Source organism: Chlamydotis macqueenii, chromosome 2 (genome assembly GCF_036417535.1).
Source record: "Chlamydotis macqueenii isolate bChlMac1 chromosome 2, bChlMac1.mat, whole genome shotgun sequence".
In the NCBI taxonomy this organism is placed as follows: Eukaryota; Metazoa; Chordata; class Aves; order Otidiformes; family Otididae; genus Chlamydotis; species Chlamydotis macqueenii.
In genome coordinates, this window is record NC_141557.1 from 8428384 (window position 1) to 8448945 (window position 20562).

The 20562-nt window shown below is 36.7% G+C and overlaps 1 protein-coding gene across 8 annotated transcripts in view; it reads left to right on the top strand.

Annotated features, from left to right (window-relative positions):
• The window catches only part of RBM33 (RNA binding motif protein 33), a 99557-nt gene that overhangs the window by 25135 nt on the left and 53860 nt on the right, over positions 1-20562 (top strand). For 7 of the 8 annotated variants that reach the window (XR_015257801.1, XR_015257802.1, XM_086741842.1 and 4 more), the window contains exons 7-10: positions 1938-2109; positions 7431-7639; positions 9421-9739; positions 14717-14775. Coding sequence is in view for 6 of the 8 variants with exons in the window: in XM_086741842.1 (XP_086597968.1) it covers positions 1938-2109; positions 7431-7639; positions 9421-9739; positions 14717-14775 (759 nt within the window). In the remaining 2 variants the exon portion in view is untranslated. The remainder of the gene's footprint in view (positions 1-1937; positions 2110-7430; positions 7640-9420; positions 9740-14716; positions 14776-20562) is intronic. The other variant, XM_086741846.1, reaches the window with a different exon arrangement.

Consider the following 20562-nt stretch of genomic DNA (forward strand, 5'->3'; position numbering starts at 1 on the left):
GGACAGTAAAATTACTTTGTTTATGATATTTTAAAACGTAGCTTTGGTAGAGGTATTACTACTCCTTTCTCTTTTACAGTCCCTTTTCTGAAAGTAAAATGCTAACCTTGTCTTTCTCCCTTGTTTTTGTTTATTTTTATTAAACCATGTTAGTGTCTCTTTCCTTGCTAGCATCCCTCCTGTGTTCCATGAGTCTCAACTGCCTGTCCTCAGAGGTGCTTTGATTATACATGTGTATGTTAATCAGGCTACTTGTGCTCAATTTGAGTTTGCCTTTGAGATTTGGATTTCTTTCAGTCTTGAAAGATAACTATTTTTTTTTGCCTGCTGTCCTGTCTGTTGTGTTTAGCTGCATTTCTTTATATAATAAAGTTGTTATATAAAAGTAAATATATTTTTAACATTTAAACCTTGAAGCTTTTTGTAAACTTTGGCTATTCTTCCAGCTATATCCTAGAGCATTTTTGTGAGGTCAGGAAATTCAATGGTTTAATACATGCCTGGAATGGATAAAACACATTCTGAGATAAGGAGATGATAAAATGAAAATAATTTGGCATCAGTAGCACATAAAAGCCCAGTAACTAAGTATGCAGATCATTTATTCACCAGACCAAAGTTGAAGCAGCTTTGAGCTTGAGTTCATGTGGTGTTCTGTCTTTTAAAGTATGAACTGTCCTGCCAGGTCCTGTCTCTGATCTTGCTTCCCATGTCTCATTTTGGATGAAGCTGGGCTCCTGGATAAGGAAATTTGCAGTCTCTTGTACCATTCTGCCATTAGTCCTTTTTCTTGATATGACTTAGTATTTGTCCACCTGACTGACACATTTGCTTTGCCTTTTTCATAAAAATTACTGCACCAATCTGGTTAATTAGAAGATTAAACCATTTTTTGCACGTTATATTTCATTCATTTTTAACTGTCCTCAAGCCACATAGAAGTTATGATGTATTTAGTGGCTTTGCGAATAATTGAAATGCACATGCAGGGTTTAAGAAATGAACAAGTAGGCTTGTACAAGAAATAACCGAACACAAAGTAACCAAATATTTTATGTAAAATCATACTGTATTAGAACGCTTCTAATTTTCAACTCTGGAAATCAAATATGACTTGTGTAACATTCTGAACATTAATTTTATCATGCAAGCACAAGAAAATGAAATTGATTTTTTTAAATTTTCTTTTTTATTTGAAGGAGAGGGATCCATTTTCATTTGGGACATTGTTTCGTCTAAATAAATGTTATCTGTTATAGAGAGAACTGGAAACTAAATGAGGAAAAGGGAGTAGTATTCCAATATACAAGTTCAGTGTATTCCAATTTCATCCAATTGTATTCTCTATTCTCTTCATCAATTGCTGAATTAAAAGTAGGAAGTATTCAAAGAGTAGAAAAAGTAAAGACAAGTACAGTTATATTTACCTAGAGGAATAAAATTGGCCTGTAAGGTTATCTGGTTTTATTGGTGTGAGTTGTTTTGTTTTTTTTTTTTTTTTTTTAACAATGTGCTACTGACAATTGATGACAAATGAAAAAGAATGTTAATGATTTAATGTTTGTATTACTTGAATCTGGTAGTATCTCTGCTTTGCATCTTAGTCAATTCAGTAATAAAATGTTGCTGTGTGTGCAAAAGTAGTTACTTAATCAAATGGTGGTTCTAACTGGAGTTTCCATATTCCCTTAAATATTGCAGCAAAATGTGTTTTCTCAGTAGATTTTACTATATAACTTATTATATACTTAATATATTTGTTTGTAAAAAATTCACCAAGTTCTTAAATACTCATTTAGTTAAGTATGAGAATAATATATAATGCCAGTAAAACTTGTAAAAAAGAGACTTGTAAAAAAAACTTTGTTCTTTGACACTCAATGATCACAAGAAAGTAGATTTTTCAGTTTGCATGTACTCTGTATTTTGTGATTCAGGCAGCTATTGAATCTCTGGAACTTCAAGAAGAAACAAAAGAATTGTCTGATGAAGAGGAGGATGACGATGAAGAGTCTGGACGATTACGTTTCAAAACTGAACGGAAAGAAGGAACAATAATTAGGCTCTCGGATGTGACAAGAGAAAGGAGAAACATTCCAGAAACTTTAGGTGAGGTTTTGTGGCAGTGGATTGTTTTGAAGAGCTATAATAAAAGTAAAAGACAGACTTGCCAAAACTTTTAGAAAAGAGTTTAATGGCGAAAGATAGAATAGTCGCCTTCTAACTTAGCCTGGCCTGTATCTAAGTTGTCCTAAGCCATATATAGTCTGTTGTAGTATGTGTAGTGTCTGTCTCCTTGGGAAGAATGTTTAAGCATATCGTGTTGTGTTATGTTTGTTCATTGAGACCTTTGTGGTGTCTTTGAAAGTTTTCCTGTTTTCAAGCAGCAGCTATCTGATCTGTGCTTCATTACGTATGTTGGTGGAATACATTTTAAGAAATTCCTTTGGACTTCCATCCTTCAAAGATTTTCAGTTAATAACACAAATCTTATACTTGTGTTCTGCTGTGAAATAGGTGCATGTTTGCTTTTTTTCTCCAGGAACATAAGCGTGCTGTGAACCTGTTGTGTTCCTACTAGTGTTGGATTGGCCTAGAGAAATTGTAACTTGCTGGGGAGTGTGTTAGAAAAATATCGAAATGCTGTTTTCTGCGTTCAGCTTTTCTAACGTGAAACGATCTGGATCTCTTCTACCACCTAGGTTCTTTAGGCAGTGTGTAAAAGGGTGTATTTTCTTCTTACTTGTGTAGCACAACACAAGTGTGTTTCTAGGAATGCTGCTCCATGTAGTTAGGGCATTTGCCACTCCTAGCTCAGGAGAAGCAGCGGATTTGCAACTTTCTTGCAGCTGCTCTGCTTTAGTCTATTAAAAAAAAAGTAAATAAATAAAATCACATTGGCTTGTGGTTTTGAGAGTTAACTTCAAGGCCCTTCACGTGCCCTGGATACTCAAGTATCTGATACTGGTGCTTTTAAAATTCTCTGGCATATACCTGCTGCACTGGGGGTAACGATATTGCTTTTTCATGTTGGCTTTACGGTGATGGTAATAATAATAAATAATAAAAAGTCAAATTTAAACGGTCATATTAGGAAGATAGGCATAAGTTAAGTTTTGCTTTCAGAAGGGTATACCATTCTCGTAATTTTGCTGCTGACCCAAAATATCAGTTCAAATAATGGAGAAAAAGCCCTGCTCTTTTGAAGAGAATCAAGATATGCAAAAGGGGTGAACTAGTAATGAAGGCAGATTGTCAGATACTATTGGCTAATTGTCAGATACCACTGGGAGAAGATGTATTTTTTTGATGATACTTCAAGTTTTGCCAGGCTGCAGACATGGATTCTTCACACAGGATTGCTTTAAGATTGGTGCCACACAGCATGAACTTGGAAGCTGGGTGCTTCTGCTTTCTTTACAGATGAGTCAGTGTCTTTGAGACAACAGAGCATTTTGGAATCACATTCCCAGAGCACATAGCTAGATTGCTGGAGCTCATCCTGATGAAATTTTCCTCTTACCTTAAAAATCTTGCTTTGCAAAGGGTGTTAGTTTTTCTCTTGAGTTGCATAGCCTACTAATTCTTTAATTTGGTTGCAAAGAATTTGGACTTTTACTGTACATGGAAAAATTAAGCAGCCTTAATTATGTAATAAAGGTGTTGTGGCTAAGAGGACTTGTTCATGAGCAGCAAGGAGTCAGCTGCAGAGGCTGAACCAAACTTTGACAGTGCTGTTCATGTAGGCCATGATGTGCTATGTCAGAGATGTCAGTGCATGATTTTGAGTCAAGGTCTTTCTCATCTACTGTTTGTGTTTAGCAAATAGCTGCTCTTACTTGCAATTTCAGGCAAAGTGTGTATTAAGGACCTTTATTCAGCATTGTTTTAATAATCAAGAATTGATTCTGGTTAGACTAAGACTGAAGGGAACCCTCTAGAGGCACTGAGTAGTCTATATGGGCAAGGGATATTTTAGCTGAGTTGCATTCCAAATGTGTTTTCAACCCTAAGACCATATTTCTGCGTACCATACAGATCATATCTTATTTACACAAGAGGTGCTAGTGGCTTTACGAAACAGAATATTTTAAAAAGAAGGGTGCACTGGAATAGCTTAATCTCTGTGTGTAGTTGCAAGGTAAATGACAGTTGCATGCATTTTCATCTATCTGTGGATTTACTCTATAGTTTAATGTAAAGAGAAGACCAGGCAACGAGGAGAGAACCTGTAGTGGAGCTTGACTGTTAAAGGAACAGCAGTTTGAGTTAGATTTGTTAGATCTTGTAGGGGGCCTACAAGAAAGATGGGGAAAGGCTGTTCAGTAGGGCCTGTTGCGATAGGACGAGAGGTAATGGTTTTAAAATAGAGGGGGGTAGATTTAGATTAGAAATTAGGAAAAAAATTTTTATGATGCGAGTTATAGAACACTGGAACAGGTTGCCCAGAAAGGTGGTGGAGGCCCCATCCCTGGAAACGTTCAAGGCCAGGCTGGATGAGGCTCTGAGCAACCTGATCTAGTCAGGGATGTCCCTGCTCCTGGCAGGGGGGTTGGACTAGATGACCTTTAAAGGTCCCTTCCAACCCTAACCATTCTATGATTCTATGATTTATTTTTAAGTGTAGTTTCAAGTGAATTGGGATGTAGCTCTGAGGTGTAAGGAAAAGGTGATGCAAATGTGGATGAACCTATAAACTAAGGATCTTTTTTTTGAAACTAATCTTTGGCAAAAACAGAATCTTGCTCTTGTGAAATGGTTTCCGTTCATACTAATTTTTCATGTTAATTTGTTGATTAAGAGACCAAATGATTGTGTGGTAGAAAGTTAAGCAGCAAGAAATACTTGTTTGCATATAAATATCTACCTGCTTTTGAGATTATAGAGCAAATTTTTACAGATGCTTCTGGTTTAAAAATGAAACTTCATTGCAGAGCTACATCTCTCTACTTTAAAATCTGAACATAGTTGAGAAAACACTTAAAGAGGAATTAACATTTCAGTTGAAGTTACAAACGTAATTTCCATCCTGTCACATTTTGGTGACCTTTTGTGACAGCTTGTCTCTATTGGAGGAGTGCATTCTTACTTGCTGATTAAAGATGTCATTTGAAACCATTTTATTACCAGCGATAGTGAAATTAATCTTGACACTTGGAGACACTAGGAAAATAATTGCTGATTCACTGCATTAACTGTGTGTGAGAGAACTGTACAGTCAAGATGAGAACAAGTGTGTGCTGGTAAAAAAATTGGTAAAAAGTAGCCTGTCTTTCCTGCAGACCAACTAAAAGGCCGGCCATGTTAGTTTTTCACATTTACAAGCCTGTGAAGAAGCTAAACTTACTTCAGGTGTGGACAGAAAGGAATCTTTAAATCAGAGTTGTGTTTTTCCCATTAAACCAGCTTTTTCCATTGCTGACAGCTAGGGATGGATAAGGTGGTTGTTTTAGTGACATCTAATGCTTTTGATTGCTTTGGACAACAGTACATTTGTCTTAATTTTCCTCAAAGATCCATAGTGTGCACATTTAATACCATACTAAGACTTGCGGGGAGTGTGATTCCTTGCCCCTTGCTAAGCATGCTATGAGATTTTCTTAATAAAGCCTGATTGTCTTGAGCTCTGCCAATCTCTCGAGGCAGGTGCTAGGGCAAAGGTAGCATTTCATAAAACTGTCTGGTGTGATTGTAAATTAAAGCTTTATGCTACTTGATTGTGGTGTCACAGAGGGGAGGGAAAAGGAGGAAGATAAACTTGTCTTATCACCAATGTGCAGAAATTAAATAGGAAGCTTTATGGCAGATCCTGGGCTTTCAAGAATCTGTCATCTTTCCTGTGTTCTTAGACAGTTGGCAAGTTCTAAACTTTTCTTCTAAAAATCAAAAAGCCCGTGCCTTTTGGAGGTGCTGAATACTTCTGAAAACTGGGACATGCAAATTTACAGTCTTCACAGCTCAGTCGTGCAGGTGGTTTTTGTAGACCAGTAAGGAAAAACTGTCACAATAGGAATGCGCAGCACTCGCCCTTTTCTGCCATTCTGTCAATCCTCAACTTCAAAGTCTAATTGAGATTACTCATGAAGGTGTTTAAGATGGTGGTTTAAGTAGCTTTATCTGTTAGACTTGCAAGAAATTTTAATAGTTTTCTAATTGCTTTAGTTATATATTCTTGATGGAGGATATGTAGTGATGTGGAGACATTGTAGTAGTGTCTCAGCTGCCAGAAACAAACTATTTTTGTTCTTCAGATATTATAGCCATTATGTGTAGTATTGGCAAGTAAAACCACTTTGTGCTGAAAAGCGGTCCCTGTACCCAGTCTCTTAATGTTAAGAGCAGACTTTTGAATTATTGCACTAACTGCCACTTATATGTATTCAAAATGTGTTTTTATTTGACAAGAGTGTGTTTCTTGAAGAGTATTTTAATTTTGCCCTGTTAGAGGCAGAAGTCAGTTTTAGAGGTAACAAGAGATCTGATTTGCATATGGCAAAATCGTCAGCTGCATGTTTGGGTTGAAGTTTATCCACTTCAGGTAACTGCAGCCCAGTGAGTGGCACTGCTTGTGCTGTCACGGTGTGTTTCCTGAAGTTTGATGTAGACTTTCTCTGCATTTCCAAGTAATTTGATTACCTGGGCCTGTAACTACATGGTTTTCTCTTAACTTTATCAGCATTGTCCTAGGTTTCAACCAAATTTGTCAGTCTTTGAGTACCATCTGTTCTCTGGTCTTTATCTGTGATGTGAGTTGAGTGGGTGTTATCAGTGACCATGTATTTGACTTGAGCTGAGCACAGATTTTGAAGTACGCTCTCTGTAAGTGAAATAACTTGTAAAGTACAGCTGGTTCTTCAGCTGCATACAATAGATAAAAAATTAAGTAGTTAACATATTCAAAAACATTTCAGATAGATAAAATATTAAGTAGTTAACATATTCAAAAACAACTTCTGAAAGTTGTTCTTTGGAACAGGCCAATGGGCAGAAGAGTCTGGTGGGTAAAATCTGTTTATATGGAAGACTCAACATATCCTTTATTGTGAAGTCTACTGGGGGCTTCACTGTGCTGCCTGACATTTCTTCAGATAAGTGAGATGTTATTTAATGCAAATGTGAGAGGAACTGCAGCCTTGTCTTACAGCATAAGGCAAACTTCAATAGCATTAAAAAAAACCCCAAACCTTTTTGTTCATGGTTGTTTAATTTACCTGCTGCTTTTTGCCTGTTCAACAGACAAAGTATCTGTGTGCTTTTTCCTTTTAAAGATGTCTTTAACGAAATGTTAACATGCCACCTAAAGGAGATCAAAGTGCCTGCAAATTTTGTTAGTTGCAGGAGTGCTTCTATAGTTCTAGCAATGTTTTCCATTATATTTTCCATCTTTTCAGCATGAAGCTAATTTTTTTCCCATTCTCTCTTTTAAACAGAACTTTCTGCGGAAGCCAAAGCAGCATTACTTGAATTTGAAGAGAGGGAAAGACAGCTTAAACAGGGACGGTATGGCTCAAGGAGAGGAGGGCGAAGAGGAGGCTCAGTTATGTGCCACGGAATGGGAGAACAAAGGAGAGACAATAGTGATAGGGGAAGAATGAAGGATCATAGGCCTGCGCTGCTGCCAAACCAGCCATCGACAATGGTACCTTTTAATCCTTAGTATTCTTTGAACGTACTGTCGGGAAATTATGGAGAAATGCATTCTAAATTGTGAATCTTTACAAAAATGGAATATATATTCCAGTGTGTAATTTTGCTCTTCCAGGGCACTGTTAGGTAAGATGGGCTTGGCATAACGTGGTGACTGTGAAAGTATGTGCTTAGCTCCGTTACCAGCCTCAACTTGAGGAATCTCAAGGCCTCCAAATGAAAAGTGGATTTCAACTCACACAACACGATCAAGCTTACCTACTAGTTTGTGTAAGGATGGAGGAAAAAGTTAATTCCTCTGAGAAATCCTCTACCTGCACCAGTACCACATTATTAATAGTAATTTAGTTTTAAAAAATATTATTCTGTAAAATATTTCTTGGTTTTTGTCAAACTAATATTTTTACTGATACTTCTGAAATCTATTTGTATACCTACTGTGCTACTATGGAGGCAAATGAAAACTTAGGAAGGTAATTACCACTATTTAAATTAATATATTGAGATTTCAGATTATATTTAACTTTATGATCCCCTCACCCTGCCCAAGCTTTGTATCACAAACTATAAGATATTACTTTTTCCATCAAAAAAAAACAAACCCCAGCAAGCGTGTGATCAAGAGGTAGCCCACACGTATTTTTAACTGTCATAGAAGGTACTGGAAGCTGAGACTTTAGAACAAAGCCTGTGTATGTCTTTGCAGAACAAGGTCATCTGTATTAAACAAAGGAGTTTTTTTCCAACAGCAGTAACTCTAGGTGCTCATCACTAGCAGGAGTCAGTGGGTATCTCAGTGGTTGAGAGCCCTGCAGTAGAATATTTTGTGCTTTTAAAACAGTGAGGGTGGAATAATTTTTTTTTCTGTATTGTTGCAATCTTTGCTAGTTATTTTGATCTTAAATGTTGTAAACATTGTGCTCATTACAATATCTTTTTCTTGTGCATACTTCGTAGCTGCTTTGCTTTATGTATATGGCTGCTGAAAAAAAAATGATGTCTTATATCTTTGTAACTAAAAGGTTGACTATTTGGGACTCTCTGTGCGCTACCATTTGGAAGTTACTGAACTAAGACTAATATCTAGTATCAGTGAGTTCAGAAGTAGAAGAATGTCTCTGAAGAGAAACATTATAATATTTGAGTTCTTTTGTTGTAACTGATTTTGGCCATTTGTGTTTGAGGGTGTTGAGCAGCCGGAGACTTTCTTCTGTGTTATGGAAGGTACCTTTGAAAGGTATCTTTAAGGTAGTTTTTTCTTCAAGCAGTATGGGTAGATGGGTTCCACTGATACCTTAAGAATCTAGCTTAATTTCTATTTTGATTTTTTGTTGCTTCTGTTAGGGCTATTTTCTCAAAGAGGCTCTTCTATACAGGACATAAAAGTTTCTGGATTTGTTTTGATACTAGTTTCAGACTTCTAGTGGTCATCACACATACCTTATTGCAGTTGATGGTGATTTCCAGTGACATATGCAAAACCCTAACATACAAGAACTAGACAACTTGACTGTTAAAAATAAGTGAATGAATGTCTGCATTCCCTGTATGCTGCTTTGCTGTCCGCTCCTTCACATGAATGTCTGTGATTGTTCGTTTACTTTCCTGTGCTGATGGTTCTTAACAGTTCCAGGTGATGATATGGGAAGGAGATGTTTCTGTTCTTATTTGGCCTTAATTGTTCTCCAAAGGTTTCTTGGTTTTTTTTGCTGGTTTATGTAAAGATATTTTAACTTTAAAGCCTATTGACTTTGTTCTTTTGTCTGACTTTAGACTCATTCACAGAGGTTAATTCCAACACACCAGCAACCTGTTAGGAGTCTGTTCCAGCAGCACCAACAGCAGCAGCAACAACAACAACAGCAGCAACAGCAGCAACAACAACAGCAGCAGCATCAGCAGCAGCAACAGTTACAATCTCTGCTTCCTTTGCAGCATCAGCATCATTCTTCTCCTCCTCCAGGGCTACATATGCCCCCTCAGATAGAAACACCTAGAATAATGATGACTCCACCTCCAGTGACACCTCAACAACCGAAGAACATACACATAAATCCGCATTTCAAGGGGACAGTAGTGACACCTGTACAAGGTGAGCTTTCTGAACACCATCTGAGTCATGCAAGCATGACTCATCTTATTCTTTGCCAGGGATGCAACAATCTGTTTATCATGTTATGGAAATGTGCTTCAGGCTGCTATTTTTTTTCCTTAACCTTGAAACAAGCGTTTTGCCTAAAGTGAGACATAATGTTGTTCGGCTGTGGCCAACTGAAATAGTAAAGTCTTTTCAACTGTCATCTTTGTTACTCTACTGTAAAGCCTGCAAAGAGCAATGAAAATGGAAACTGGAAAGAGAATGTGCTTTTTAAAAGTAGCAAATGCCAGTTTTCAAAATTAGATAAGTACTGCAGATCATAATTTCCCACATCATTCCAACTTCAGACAAGCATTCACAGAATGACCACCCACCTACTTTAGTGAGTATGCTGAGGCACTCCTTGCACTGTCATTGCTCTGTGGAAGGTAGCAGCTACTGTCCTTACTTGACACGATACATGCCCTTGGTTGTCCTTTCAGTGCCACATTTGTGATTGTTTGCTTTGCAGCTTGCAAGTACATTTTTTCTGTAACTTAACACAAGCACTCTTTGGGCTACACTTTTTAGAGCAGCTCTTAGCAGAGATGTTAACATTGCTGCTTATTTAGGAAATGTTTAATCCCTGAGAAGTTAAAAAAAGAGACCTACATAGCATTGATGTGTGATTCTGTAGGTACTAGAAAAAGTAAAGAAATATATATTTATACGTATTTACCATTAAGTTTTCTGTATTTTTTCCCCTTCAAATCAGCAGTACTCCAAGCCAGTGCTATCTTTTCTCCATTTATTTGACCAGTGAAAAGTAGGAATTTGGCAGGGTAGGATATTGCCAGTTGATAGAGATCTATTAGCCTTCTCACAGATGGCTTCATAGTAGCTGCATTGTAGAGATTATTTTGCTTTCCCTGTCTAATAAAATCAGTGCTTCCCACCAAGTTATGCATCAAGACAGATTATCTGGAAGCACTCCAAAAGGTCCTTTAGTCTTGGATTTATGCCTTCTGTGCATTTCCCTAACATTTCCAAAGCAACAGTTACTGTTCTGTGAAAAGCAAAAAAATGGTTTTTAGACTATTCTGGATGCTTCTTCTCTGTCCCTGTGAAACAGTCAACGTCTTCTGTATTTAAGTTTTGTACCTCCTGCATGTTAGATTTTCAATATTGAATTTGTAGGGTGGTTGTGGTTTTTTTTTGTTTGTTTTTTTTTTTTTTTTAATAGCTGCAAACTTTGTGTGCACATTCGTTTCTTGACTGGTAAAAGTGTAGTTGTCCTCTCAGAATGAGCAGTCCCGGAGAATGAAATTTTTAATGGTGTTAGATCTGTATTTCAGTGAGGAAGATCTTTGCTATGTGTATTGATGGCAGCTGATTCATATGAAATACCTTTGTGCTGTCCATTTTACTGAAGAAATCCTTGGCAAGGCTACTGAATATTTCTGCTAATAGGTGTGCAGCATGCTATTAAATGCAGTCTTTTAAATCTCTGTAGAATTGTAATCTTCATGATTGGAGAGCATGTATGGGAATCTGAGTCTTGTGCAGTGGCTCAGAATAGTGGCCATCTCAGTCTTTTCGTCTACAGCAGTACAGTTATGTTACATGAAAGTGTACATTTGCACACCTAAGGAGAATGTCTTCTTCAGGGAAGATGAGCATAATTCTAAAATCTGCAACGGTATTTGCATATTAAGATGAATTTTTAAGCAGTCACTGCAGGCAAATGGTAGACAGAAATTTCAGTGTAGGGAGAGCTGTTCTGAACTTCCTCTTGATAAGCCCCCCTCAAGTTTAATCTGTCTGCTTGAGGTCCCAATAAGCAAAGACTGGTAGTTGACAACACTAGAGTGTGTTTCACATGCAGTATCACTTATTTCAGGGTAACAGAAGTATGAAGGATCAGATTGACTTGATGTTCTTGATGATGTCCTGCCCTTTCTTGGCTGAATGTGTTTCCAGACACATGAGGGTTTTTACACATTGGAGAATACAGTCAGGTGCAAAGTTTACTGGGATTCTGTTGTTCAAAATGTGATGCCTGGAAGCTAAAAATGCCATATGTGGAAGTGCATGATATACACACTTAGGTTCTGGTAATTCTAATGGTGTGCTGTCATGTTTTAGTGTAGACTGGCATTTTTTGCTCTTTAAATTTATGGCAAGATTAAGCTCACATATGTCTAATTGTCAGCACCAGGGACACTTCTTGTAAATGCAAATCGTAGAAATATACTTTCTCAACATCTTTTTAGTTTGAGTTGGTCTTGAAATGTGTTGAGTATGTCAGTATTTTCTAAAATAGACTCAAACCTCCTGTAAATTTTTATGACATTTTCATGTGAATAAAAAAGCATGTGCAAGAGCTCTAGTGGCCAGTTACTTCAGCCTGAAAGTGAGTTGCAGCACTCTTGAAGAAACCTGTAATTGGCTTATTCCTTTGATGTCTCAAAGGCAGATCTCCTACAGTGGCCACCAGCTCCCCGCCCAGCCTTGAATCTTGGTTCAAAAAAAAAAAAAGTTACTTTCAAGTCAGTTTTGTTTCAAACAAATTTCTATTTGTAGTCTTTGGAGCTTCATAAATTATTAAGAAGGGCTTACTCTGAAACACCTCAAATGGTTATGTGAGCCTCTGCATGTATCTGCTGCAGATACTGTTCAGTTGGCGTTCAGTTGTGCCCTTTGTGGCATTTGAATCCCATGTCTTTTAGCTACTTACTCGTTACATAGTTTTCTTTTTTGTGTGTGTCCTATTCTGTAAATTAGTTTTGAGTTGTAAGTAGTAATTTTTGGCTGAATGCACGTCCAGATTTGAGTATGATCAATTTATAAATGCTGGAGGAGACTGTATTTAGATGTACTGTGAAATAATAATTCAACCTGTGATAATAGGTATTGAGGCTTTTTCCCCTTAGTGTTTATACCATAGATAACTATTTCAAGGATACTGTGGTGCTGTCAAAATTGACTTGAACCAATGAGCAGTTTATGGCAGCTCGGTCGGTTAGTATACCATTTAACCTTTTAAAAAAAAATTACATTGTAATTCTCCTAAATAATCAATATAGTTATTGCTGCTTCATCTTTTCAGGTATAGCATTGGAATTTACAGCCGAAAGCAGTTTATTCTTCTTAAAATAACGTCTTAAAAACATGCTGTGTATTATTTTTGAAACATACTTTTCAAACCTGTGGAAGATTTGATGTCAGGAAAATGAATGCTTATTTGAGACTTCTTTGCTGCTTCAGCAAGCGTCCAAGGATTGAAAGGGCACACAGCTTGAACTGCTATCTTTCATGAGTATTAAATTCATTTGCTTAAAATATATAAATGTGTATCTCTCTATGTGCTACTGCCAGAGGCAGGATACTGAAATAGACACGAGTGCCCCATTCATTTGACATTTCTCTACATTTTCCACCTTAGCAGTTTTTCTCAGTGCCTCTCTGACCTGTAATACCAACCTATTTTAGTCCTCAATCTGTCAAGAGCACTGTCAGTTTTTTCCAGGTGGCCATAGCTCTTTGATATCGACATATGTTCATTAGAAGCCAAGATGAGACTATTCAACTAGTTTTCTCGTGTAACCTGATCCAAAGTTTGCAGGCAGTCCTTTGGTGCTGAAAGACTGGTGCAATTAATTTTTACCCCATCGGTCCCTGAACTAGTAAACCCACGAATACTTGACAAAAGTGGATAGAAGCCAAATATGGACATGAACTAAAAATAACTACTGATGCATTCGTTCTTGTGCCTCAGTTACCAAGGGAAAAAGGAATTTTTGAGGCATCTTGGCAAATTCCTGTGTTGGGAAATGCACCCAACTTCTCCCTTGACCTAACAGCACTTCTTAACGTCTTTCTTGCTCTGAAGTGTAATACGGTAGTGGTCTGCAAAGTCAGTGCTTAACCCTGTGTGGGCAACATTTTGCTCTTGCTTTCAGAAGTGCTAAAAACAAACTGAAGAAAAAATAACCTTACTAAAAATTTTTAGTAAATGGGCAAATTTCAAACAATACTGTTTGAAATGCTTTATTTCACTTCTCTAGGTTTTTTGATTAACATTGAAACATTTGTATTTTTAACCACTTGGACAACTTAGGAAATAAAAAGTGTTCTGGAAAACGGGAGATCTGTCATTACACTTTGTACTGGGAATTCAAATATAGATCTAGTTCCCAAGGTCATCCAACTGTAGATGCTTTGTATGTTATGCCATAATATTAAGTGAATGTTTTGGGAAATATTTTTTTCTGACTAGTCTTTTGAAATGCAGTTGTAGGAAAAAGTCATCCATGTTAATCTCCATGAAATACTAATTTTGGAGTTTATTTTTCAGGAAAAATAAATTTTTCTTGGTGTCTCTTTGTGAAATGGTGGACTTTGATCTGAGATCATCATTCTGTCTTTACACAAACTGTGATCACAGTTTCATATACTGTTATGGTGGCAAGGCCAGATGAAGTAGTTTTTGCTTGCTGTTAGTTGCCGCTGCATGCCTTACTTTACCCTCCTGTGGACAGTGATTTATACTAGACAGTCTCTTGTGTCCATGCTTCTTGTGGGAGGTTGGTGGTGAGACTGGGAGATACCTAGGAAATCTTGAGGGGTGTGAAGTTGAGAAGGCAAATTAAATCATGTATCCTTCTACTTGAAACATGAAATTATCGTTGGAGTCTCTGTCAGCTTTGTCTAAGAGATGTCTTTGGCTAAATAAGTATTCTAGTCTTCCTTCCTGCAACAAGGAGCAATTTAATTCTGGAAAAGGCAGAATTTAATTATGTAAATTGACTAGGAGAATCCTAATTGCCCTGTTGCATGTTGCAGGGAGGGAATGGTTGCTTGAAGTTAATTGTAAGAACTGTGACATGTGCAGGTAAATGCAGCAAATTTTAATTTTGCAACTGCTTTTGGAAGTAACAGCAACAACTGTTAGGTAAAACAAATGGTGTTAAAAGGTGCTTCTTGTTTCAGTGCCCTTGCTGCCAGTTCCAGCCCAGCCAAGACCTGCTGTAGGACCCCAGAGATTTCCTGTGAGTACCAGGTGTTTCTTCTTCTCTGATATGGATAAGCATACATTTGCAAGGAAATATTAATATAGCAAATAAAAGCTGTTCTAGTGAAGTATAATTTTAAGGATTTGTAAATATTGACAATACACTCTGCAGTTGAAAATGTTTGTTAAAAGCTTAAGGTCAATGGATTTTTGAGAGTAGAATTAATTCAGTTTAACTGTAAAATTGTTGAACCAGTCTCTCCAGTGGGAGAGATGTGAACGCATCTTGTCTTAAGGCACATGGGCTTCATTTTATTACTTGATTCTTTCTGTATAAATAGAATCCTTATTTTATTTGATATAATGAAAGGCTATTTGAAATAATCCCTAAGCTTAGAAAGCAGTATATGTATTTTTGTTGTAAAAATCAGCAATACTTCATTTTTATCATTACTTCAGGCATTTAAATGTCCTCATATTTTTATATTAAAGATGGGAATGGCATTGTATGACCTTGCTTTCTCGTATTTTTCTAACTTCTAATACAAAGAAGCTGGCTTCACGAGGCTAATTTCACTTGATAATTTTTTTAAATCCTGTGAATGGAGAGAGTGTATACTTCTAGACTTTTTGTCATAATTTCACAATTTTGTTGTCCTAAATCTTTTAGGACAAGTGGATTGTAGAATATCAAAATAAGCAAAAGAAAAAATAGTTCATGCAATATTGCTTTGAATATTTCCAAGTTTTCCAAATAAAGACCTATATATTTTGTTTCCCAAATATATAAAACATAGAAAAATTATCCTATGTTAACACGTACAGTGTTGAAGGAGGAAAGTAGATGTTGGAACATCTGTGTAGTATCACACAGTAAATTACTTGCATAGAGATCAGATGTATTTGAAAGAAGCAGATGTCAAAAACCTGCTGTGACTTTTGATTGCCATGCGCATACCTGGTTGGTTTTGACACAGAATATTTTTTGAGTTATAAAATTGCCGTTTCTTATGTGAAGTATAAAACGATTAAGCAGTAAAGCCATGGTTTCTTTAAGTAAATTTGTGTTTTATAATTTCATCAGCAAGACTTTACCAGAGATATTTTTCTATTCAAAAATATTGTGGTTTCAAAGGAAATAGTTTTCTTCAGGAGCCTTTAGTATTACGTGGAGACCTTATTAATGTTTTAAAACAATTAACAATTCTAATTGGTTTTTTATGAAAGCAATTGTCTTGCATTTGTTTTCCTTTGATACTAAGTTGCTTTTCTACTAAACACAATTTGGGGAGGAAAAGAAATTGGAGGACAAGGAATGTCTGTAAAGGCATTGTAATTGACATCTTTGAAGTGTGTTTACATTAGTGTAGAAAAATTGGAAATTAATTTTTTTAAATTGAGTGTGAAATTAGATTTTAATTCTGTTCACTTTTGTTTTAGCAAGTCGAAGTACTGCAAACCTAGCTAATCTTCTTTGCAACAGTTCTTAAAATTGAATAAGAGATTGAACACTTTTGGTAGGACTCTTGCTCCTTTTGCCTGAAGGAAAATACTTGACTGCTTCCTGCCTTTTTATGTAAGCAATGCACTAGCAAAGAATTAATGTAGTTCTTTTTTCATAAAGAGGAGGAGGGCCAGCTTAACTAAGAGGATCCAGTACTGTGTTTTGATTGCCCTGAGTGAGTTGGGTTTTTTTTGGTTTTTTTTTTTTTTTTTTTCTCCCCTCTTTCAGCTAGTAACCTGCTATATGACCCTGAGAAAGTTACTTAATCTTTCTGTGACTCACACATTTACAAAATGGGTATAATATGGACTTCCCTTCTGAAGTACTTTATAAATTTTGCATAGGTTATCAGTCATATTAGGATTAGGAATTAAGTGTCACTGTGTACATATCTCATGTTTGCTTTATTAAATGTAGTATGTTAGCTCTTGAGCTGAAGTCAAATTGTCTTGAATGCTTTATCTTGCAGAACTACCTTTATTTTTGTTCTGTTACATGTCAAATGCCTTTTTGCCAGTATAATTCACTTGTTTATATATAAACGTTGACTTATAGCAGTATAGCACTGGTTAGACAACTTTGACAAGCCATTTGAAAATGATCAAAGTAGTATTCTAGACTATTTCATTCATTGTTTTCCTCACTGTAGGAAGAATCTCTGGATATGTAATAACTTGAATTTGCTCTTGTTTTTAGGATTGTCTAATCAAAGGATAATAGTCAACTGGTTTTTCTGGTTGCTTTGTTTCTAAAACTGCGGGGTTAGAATTAAATATTTCTAACCTGCTTTCCCATTTAACTTTGAACTGAAAGGTTTGTTTTGATTGAATGTGGCAGAGGTGGAAATGTTAAAGGTAATGAAACTATTGCAAGGCAGAGACCTAAAAGGGGCTAGTGCCCTCACTGAAGGCAAAATTGCCTCTGAGTTCCTGTCTTATCTGGGAGAGAAACATCTCAGCACAGAGGGCCTGTGTGTGCTCCAAACATGGGAAGAGCTTCAATCAGAGCTAATCAATTGCAAGTCGTAAATCCATTGGAAACCAGGTGTTATTAATTTGAGGCTAATGAAGTGAGTTGTAACCATGTAACGGTTAATTCTTACAACCTTTTGCAGAGAGATGTAATTGAAGAGTTGAACAAAGTTGTAATGAGCATGTTGGCATACTGCTGGTGTGAGTTCTAAATTATAAGAACTAATGTAGTGCTAAGTCAGGGTAATGTTGATCAGGACTGAACCTGCTTGACGTTGGGACTGATTAAATTCACTTAACTTTGAATCTAAATTTTAATATTTCAGACTAGGGCTTGTTGTTCAGTTATTTAAAGCTTAACCCCTTAAATGTTTAGAGTGGAAGTACTAGAAAGGACATACTGGGATTAACTGTTTGTGTTCCTTAAAGTTACTTTAACATTTACAGGAATCTTGTACCAAGCAAGGATGTTGTCTATCTCTTACTCTGTAAGCATTCAAGGTGACTTAGTGTGAATTGTATTTGAGAGCTATGTTCAACTGATTAGGACTGAATAAGTGATGGTTCTGAGGCATGTTAGCAGCTGAGAAACATGGTGAATTTGTCCTAACTGAGACTTGAAGCCCTGAGTTCTGCCAAGGCTTCTATGCCTGTCTAAACTGCAAAATACTCTTTGGGTGACTGTAGTTGATAGTGATGCATGCTTCAAGCATAGTTGATGCTAATGTTTTTCCAGGTACTTGAATTAACCTGGAACTGTGCAAGTGCCAACTGTGTGTTTTCTTTAAACTGATTAAGCTAACTCTTTGCCTGAATCCTTCTGGAGGTCTTGTGTTAACATATGCCTTTGCTTTAAAGTGGGTTAAAATGTGGTTCTCTGAATTGCTGTCTCGGTGTCATGGTTGGTGTTTCACAAATAACAGTCTACTTTGTTAGGACTGTCAGCTTCATTCATGAGGTTTTATTCATAGACCAGTTGTATGGGTCTCCTGAATTTTTCATATGTTTTCTGACCAAATTATTAGTTCTTGCAGATGCCCCAAAGCAGAGCCTGTGAGCCACAGAGCCTGTGGCTTTTCTTGTTACACAAGAGGGACCATTGCTTTTTCTGTCCCATGCTGTTTATCTGGGTTAGTTTGTCTTTCAACTACTGTGTTCTGTGAAGTAGGGTGGGGTAAAATACAGGGCAGAGATATAACATGGAAGAGGTATTTCTAAACACCTTATATGTAGGCTGCTGCTAACTTATTACTGTAGAGGCCAGATCCTTACTTTATGTAAAACTAGCAAAATTGTTTGCTTTCAAATGGCAGTTTTTATGAGCTAAGTTGATGGTCCAGATCTTTTCATCTCTATGTGAGTCCACTAACGCATTCTGTGTCCAAAATATTTCGATGTTTGCCCAAAGAAAAACTTATGAAGAATTTTTGCTTCCAACATTTATTTAACTTAATGAGCATGGAAGTAAGTTTAATATGCGGCACAATTATGTGCAGTTTTTTAAGGACATACAAAAGTGGAACAAATGTTGTCCTGCTTGTTTTGGGGTAGAACATGGCAGAGGAAGGGTGTTTTTCACTGTCAGAATTTTTCAGCCAGGAATTGTGAGGGTTACCTAGCATCCAAATCTGAGGCCGGAAAATAAGTATTTGGAGTGAAGAAGTGGTTGGGGAGAACCTACCTCACGCTACTCAAGGCAGGAGAGAGATATGGGGCCATTCCCCCTCTGTCTCTGTCCTAGATCCTCCTCTGAAACGGCTGCAGAGAGAGCAGAGCATGTTAACACAACTGTCTGCCTTTTGCCAGGAGAATTTTCAGGAAATTGGGATAAATTTCAATTTAACTGCTATCCTTAACCTGACATGCCTGGGTGTGGGGCAAGCTGGGTTAGGTGTCCATCCCACTGACACATTTTATTAACTTCAGTCAACTTGAATTTCAGAGCTGCAGTTCGCAATAAACTGAAGTGGCACGAAGCACAAGATGAATGGGCTCTAGCGTATGCCCAACTCATTTATGCCAGGAAGGCTTTAATACTTTTTAATGCACAGAGCTTTTCTCCTTTGAAAGGACACCTTAGTGTGTGATGTACCTTTCAGATAACTGTTGAATTAAAGTCTGAAAAAGTTGAATGATGTGCCATAAATTATATTTTATTCAGTGTGAAAATAAGACTTTAATAGAGCAACTTGTCCTCAGGCCCTTATGAATGTTCTATGTCACATGTCTTCTCAGTTCCCAGGGGATTTTTACATTATTTGTTTTTGGAACTTACCTTACAGTTTTCTTTCAAAATCATCTTTATCGCAAAGAATACTTGATTTTTTTTTTTTCCCCTTAAACTATAAAAAAAACTTAGTGAAGTTTCTTTATATTCTTATTCAACATGCTTCCACTTGATCTCCACACGTGAGATGTTGTCTTAAATTGATGCTATGAAAGGCAGTTAATTAGGTTTTTTCAGGTTTTTTTTTTTTCCATTTCTGAAAGCTGTAGTTTGACAAATTCTGAGCTTTCAAATGTTAAAATTCAAACACTGCTTTCAAACACTTCTTTATGCTTTAATCTGAGAGGTTTTTAAACAGGTGCCCAGTTGTTGCTCAGAACAGAGGTCGCTGTCCCTCATTGCCACTTGCTCGAAACATTTCTTTAAGACAAACAATTTATTAGTGCTTTACAAACTAATTATAAAAGGTACGTTAGAATATGATTTACTTTTTTTCCCCAAAGTAGCCCTTGGACTGACTTGAATCAGCCTGCAAACACCATTTTAGCAAGCTTGTCAGTTCAGTGGATATTACACTGCTTGGGTCTGTGGGTGTGCCCTTATGTAACACCTCTTGCAGTGTGTAGAACCAAAAATTTGTAGTGCATTTGGAAACAAAACTTACAATAGTTTTTGCTGTTGTGGGAAATGCAAATAGGGAGTTAAATTTTTTCCATCATTTCAAATTTGATTGTGAGTTGCTATGAGCAAGAAGAGTTTTTAGCAACTGTTACTGTGGTCTTGGCTTGTGTTTTCCAGTGCTTACCGAAAGGACAATTTTAAATGGTCTTGCGTCTGAGTACACGCAATTGTTTTAAACTGATTTTGACTAATGATATTTTATAACCAGTATGTGCTTGCAGCTCTATGCATTTGGAGAGAAACTGTTAATGGAAATAAAAAGCCACTTGTGAAAATGATTCTCGTACTTCCTCACAATTATTCTGCTTTAGCTATGGCTTTACTATAATGAGTAACAGTAAATGAAATTTTCACTCTATTACTGTGTAGCAGTGGCAGATCACAGGTAGTGTAGAAAGCATTTTGTTTTCATTTAACGGGATACATGGTATCAGGTGGTGT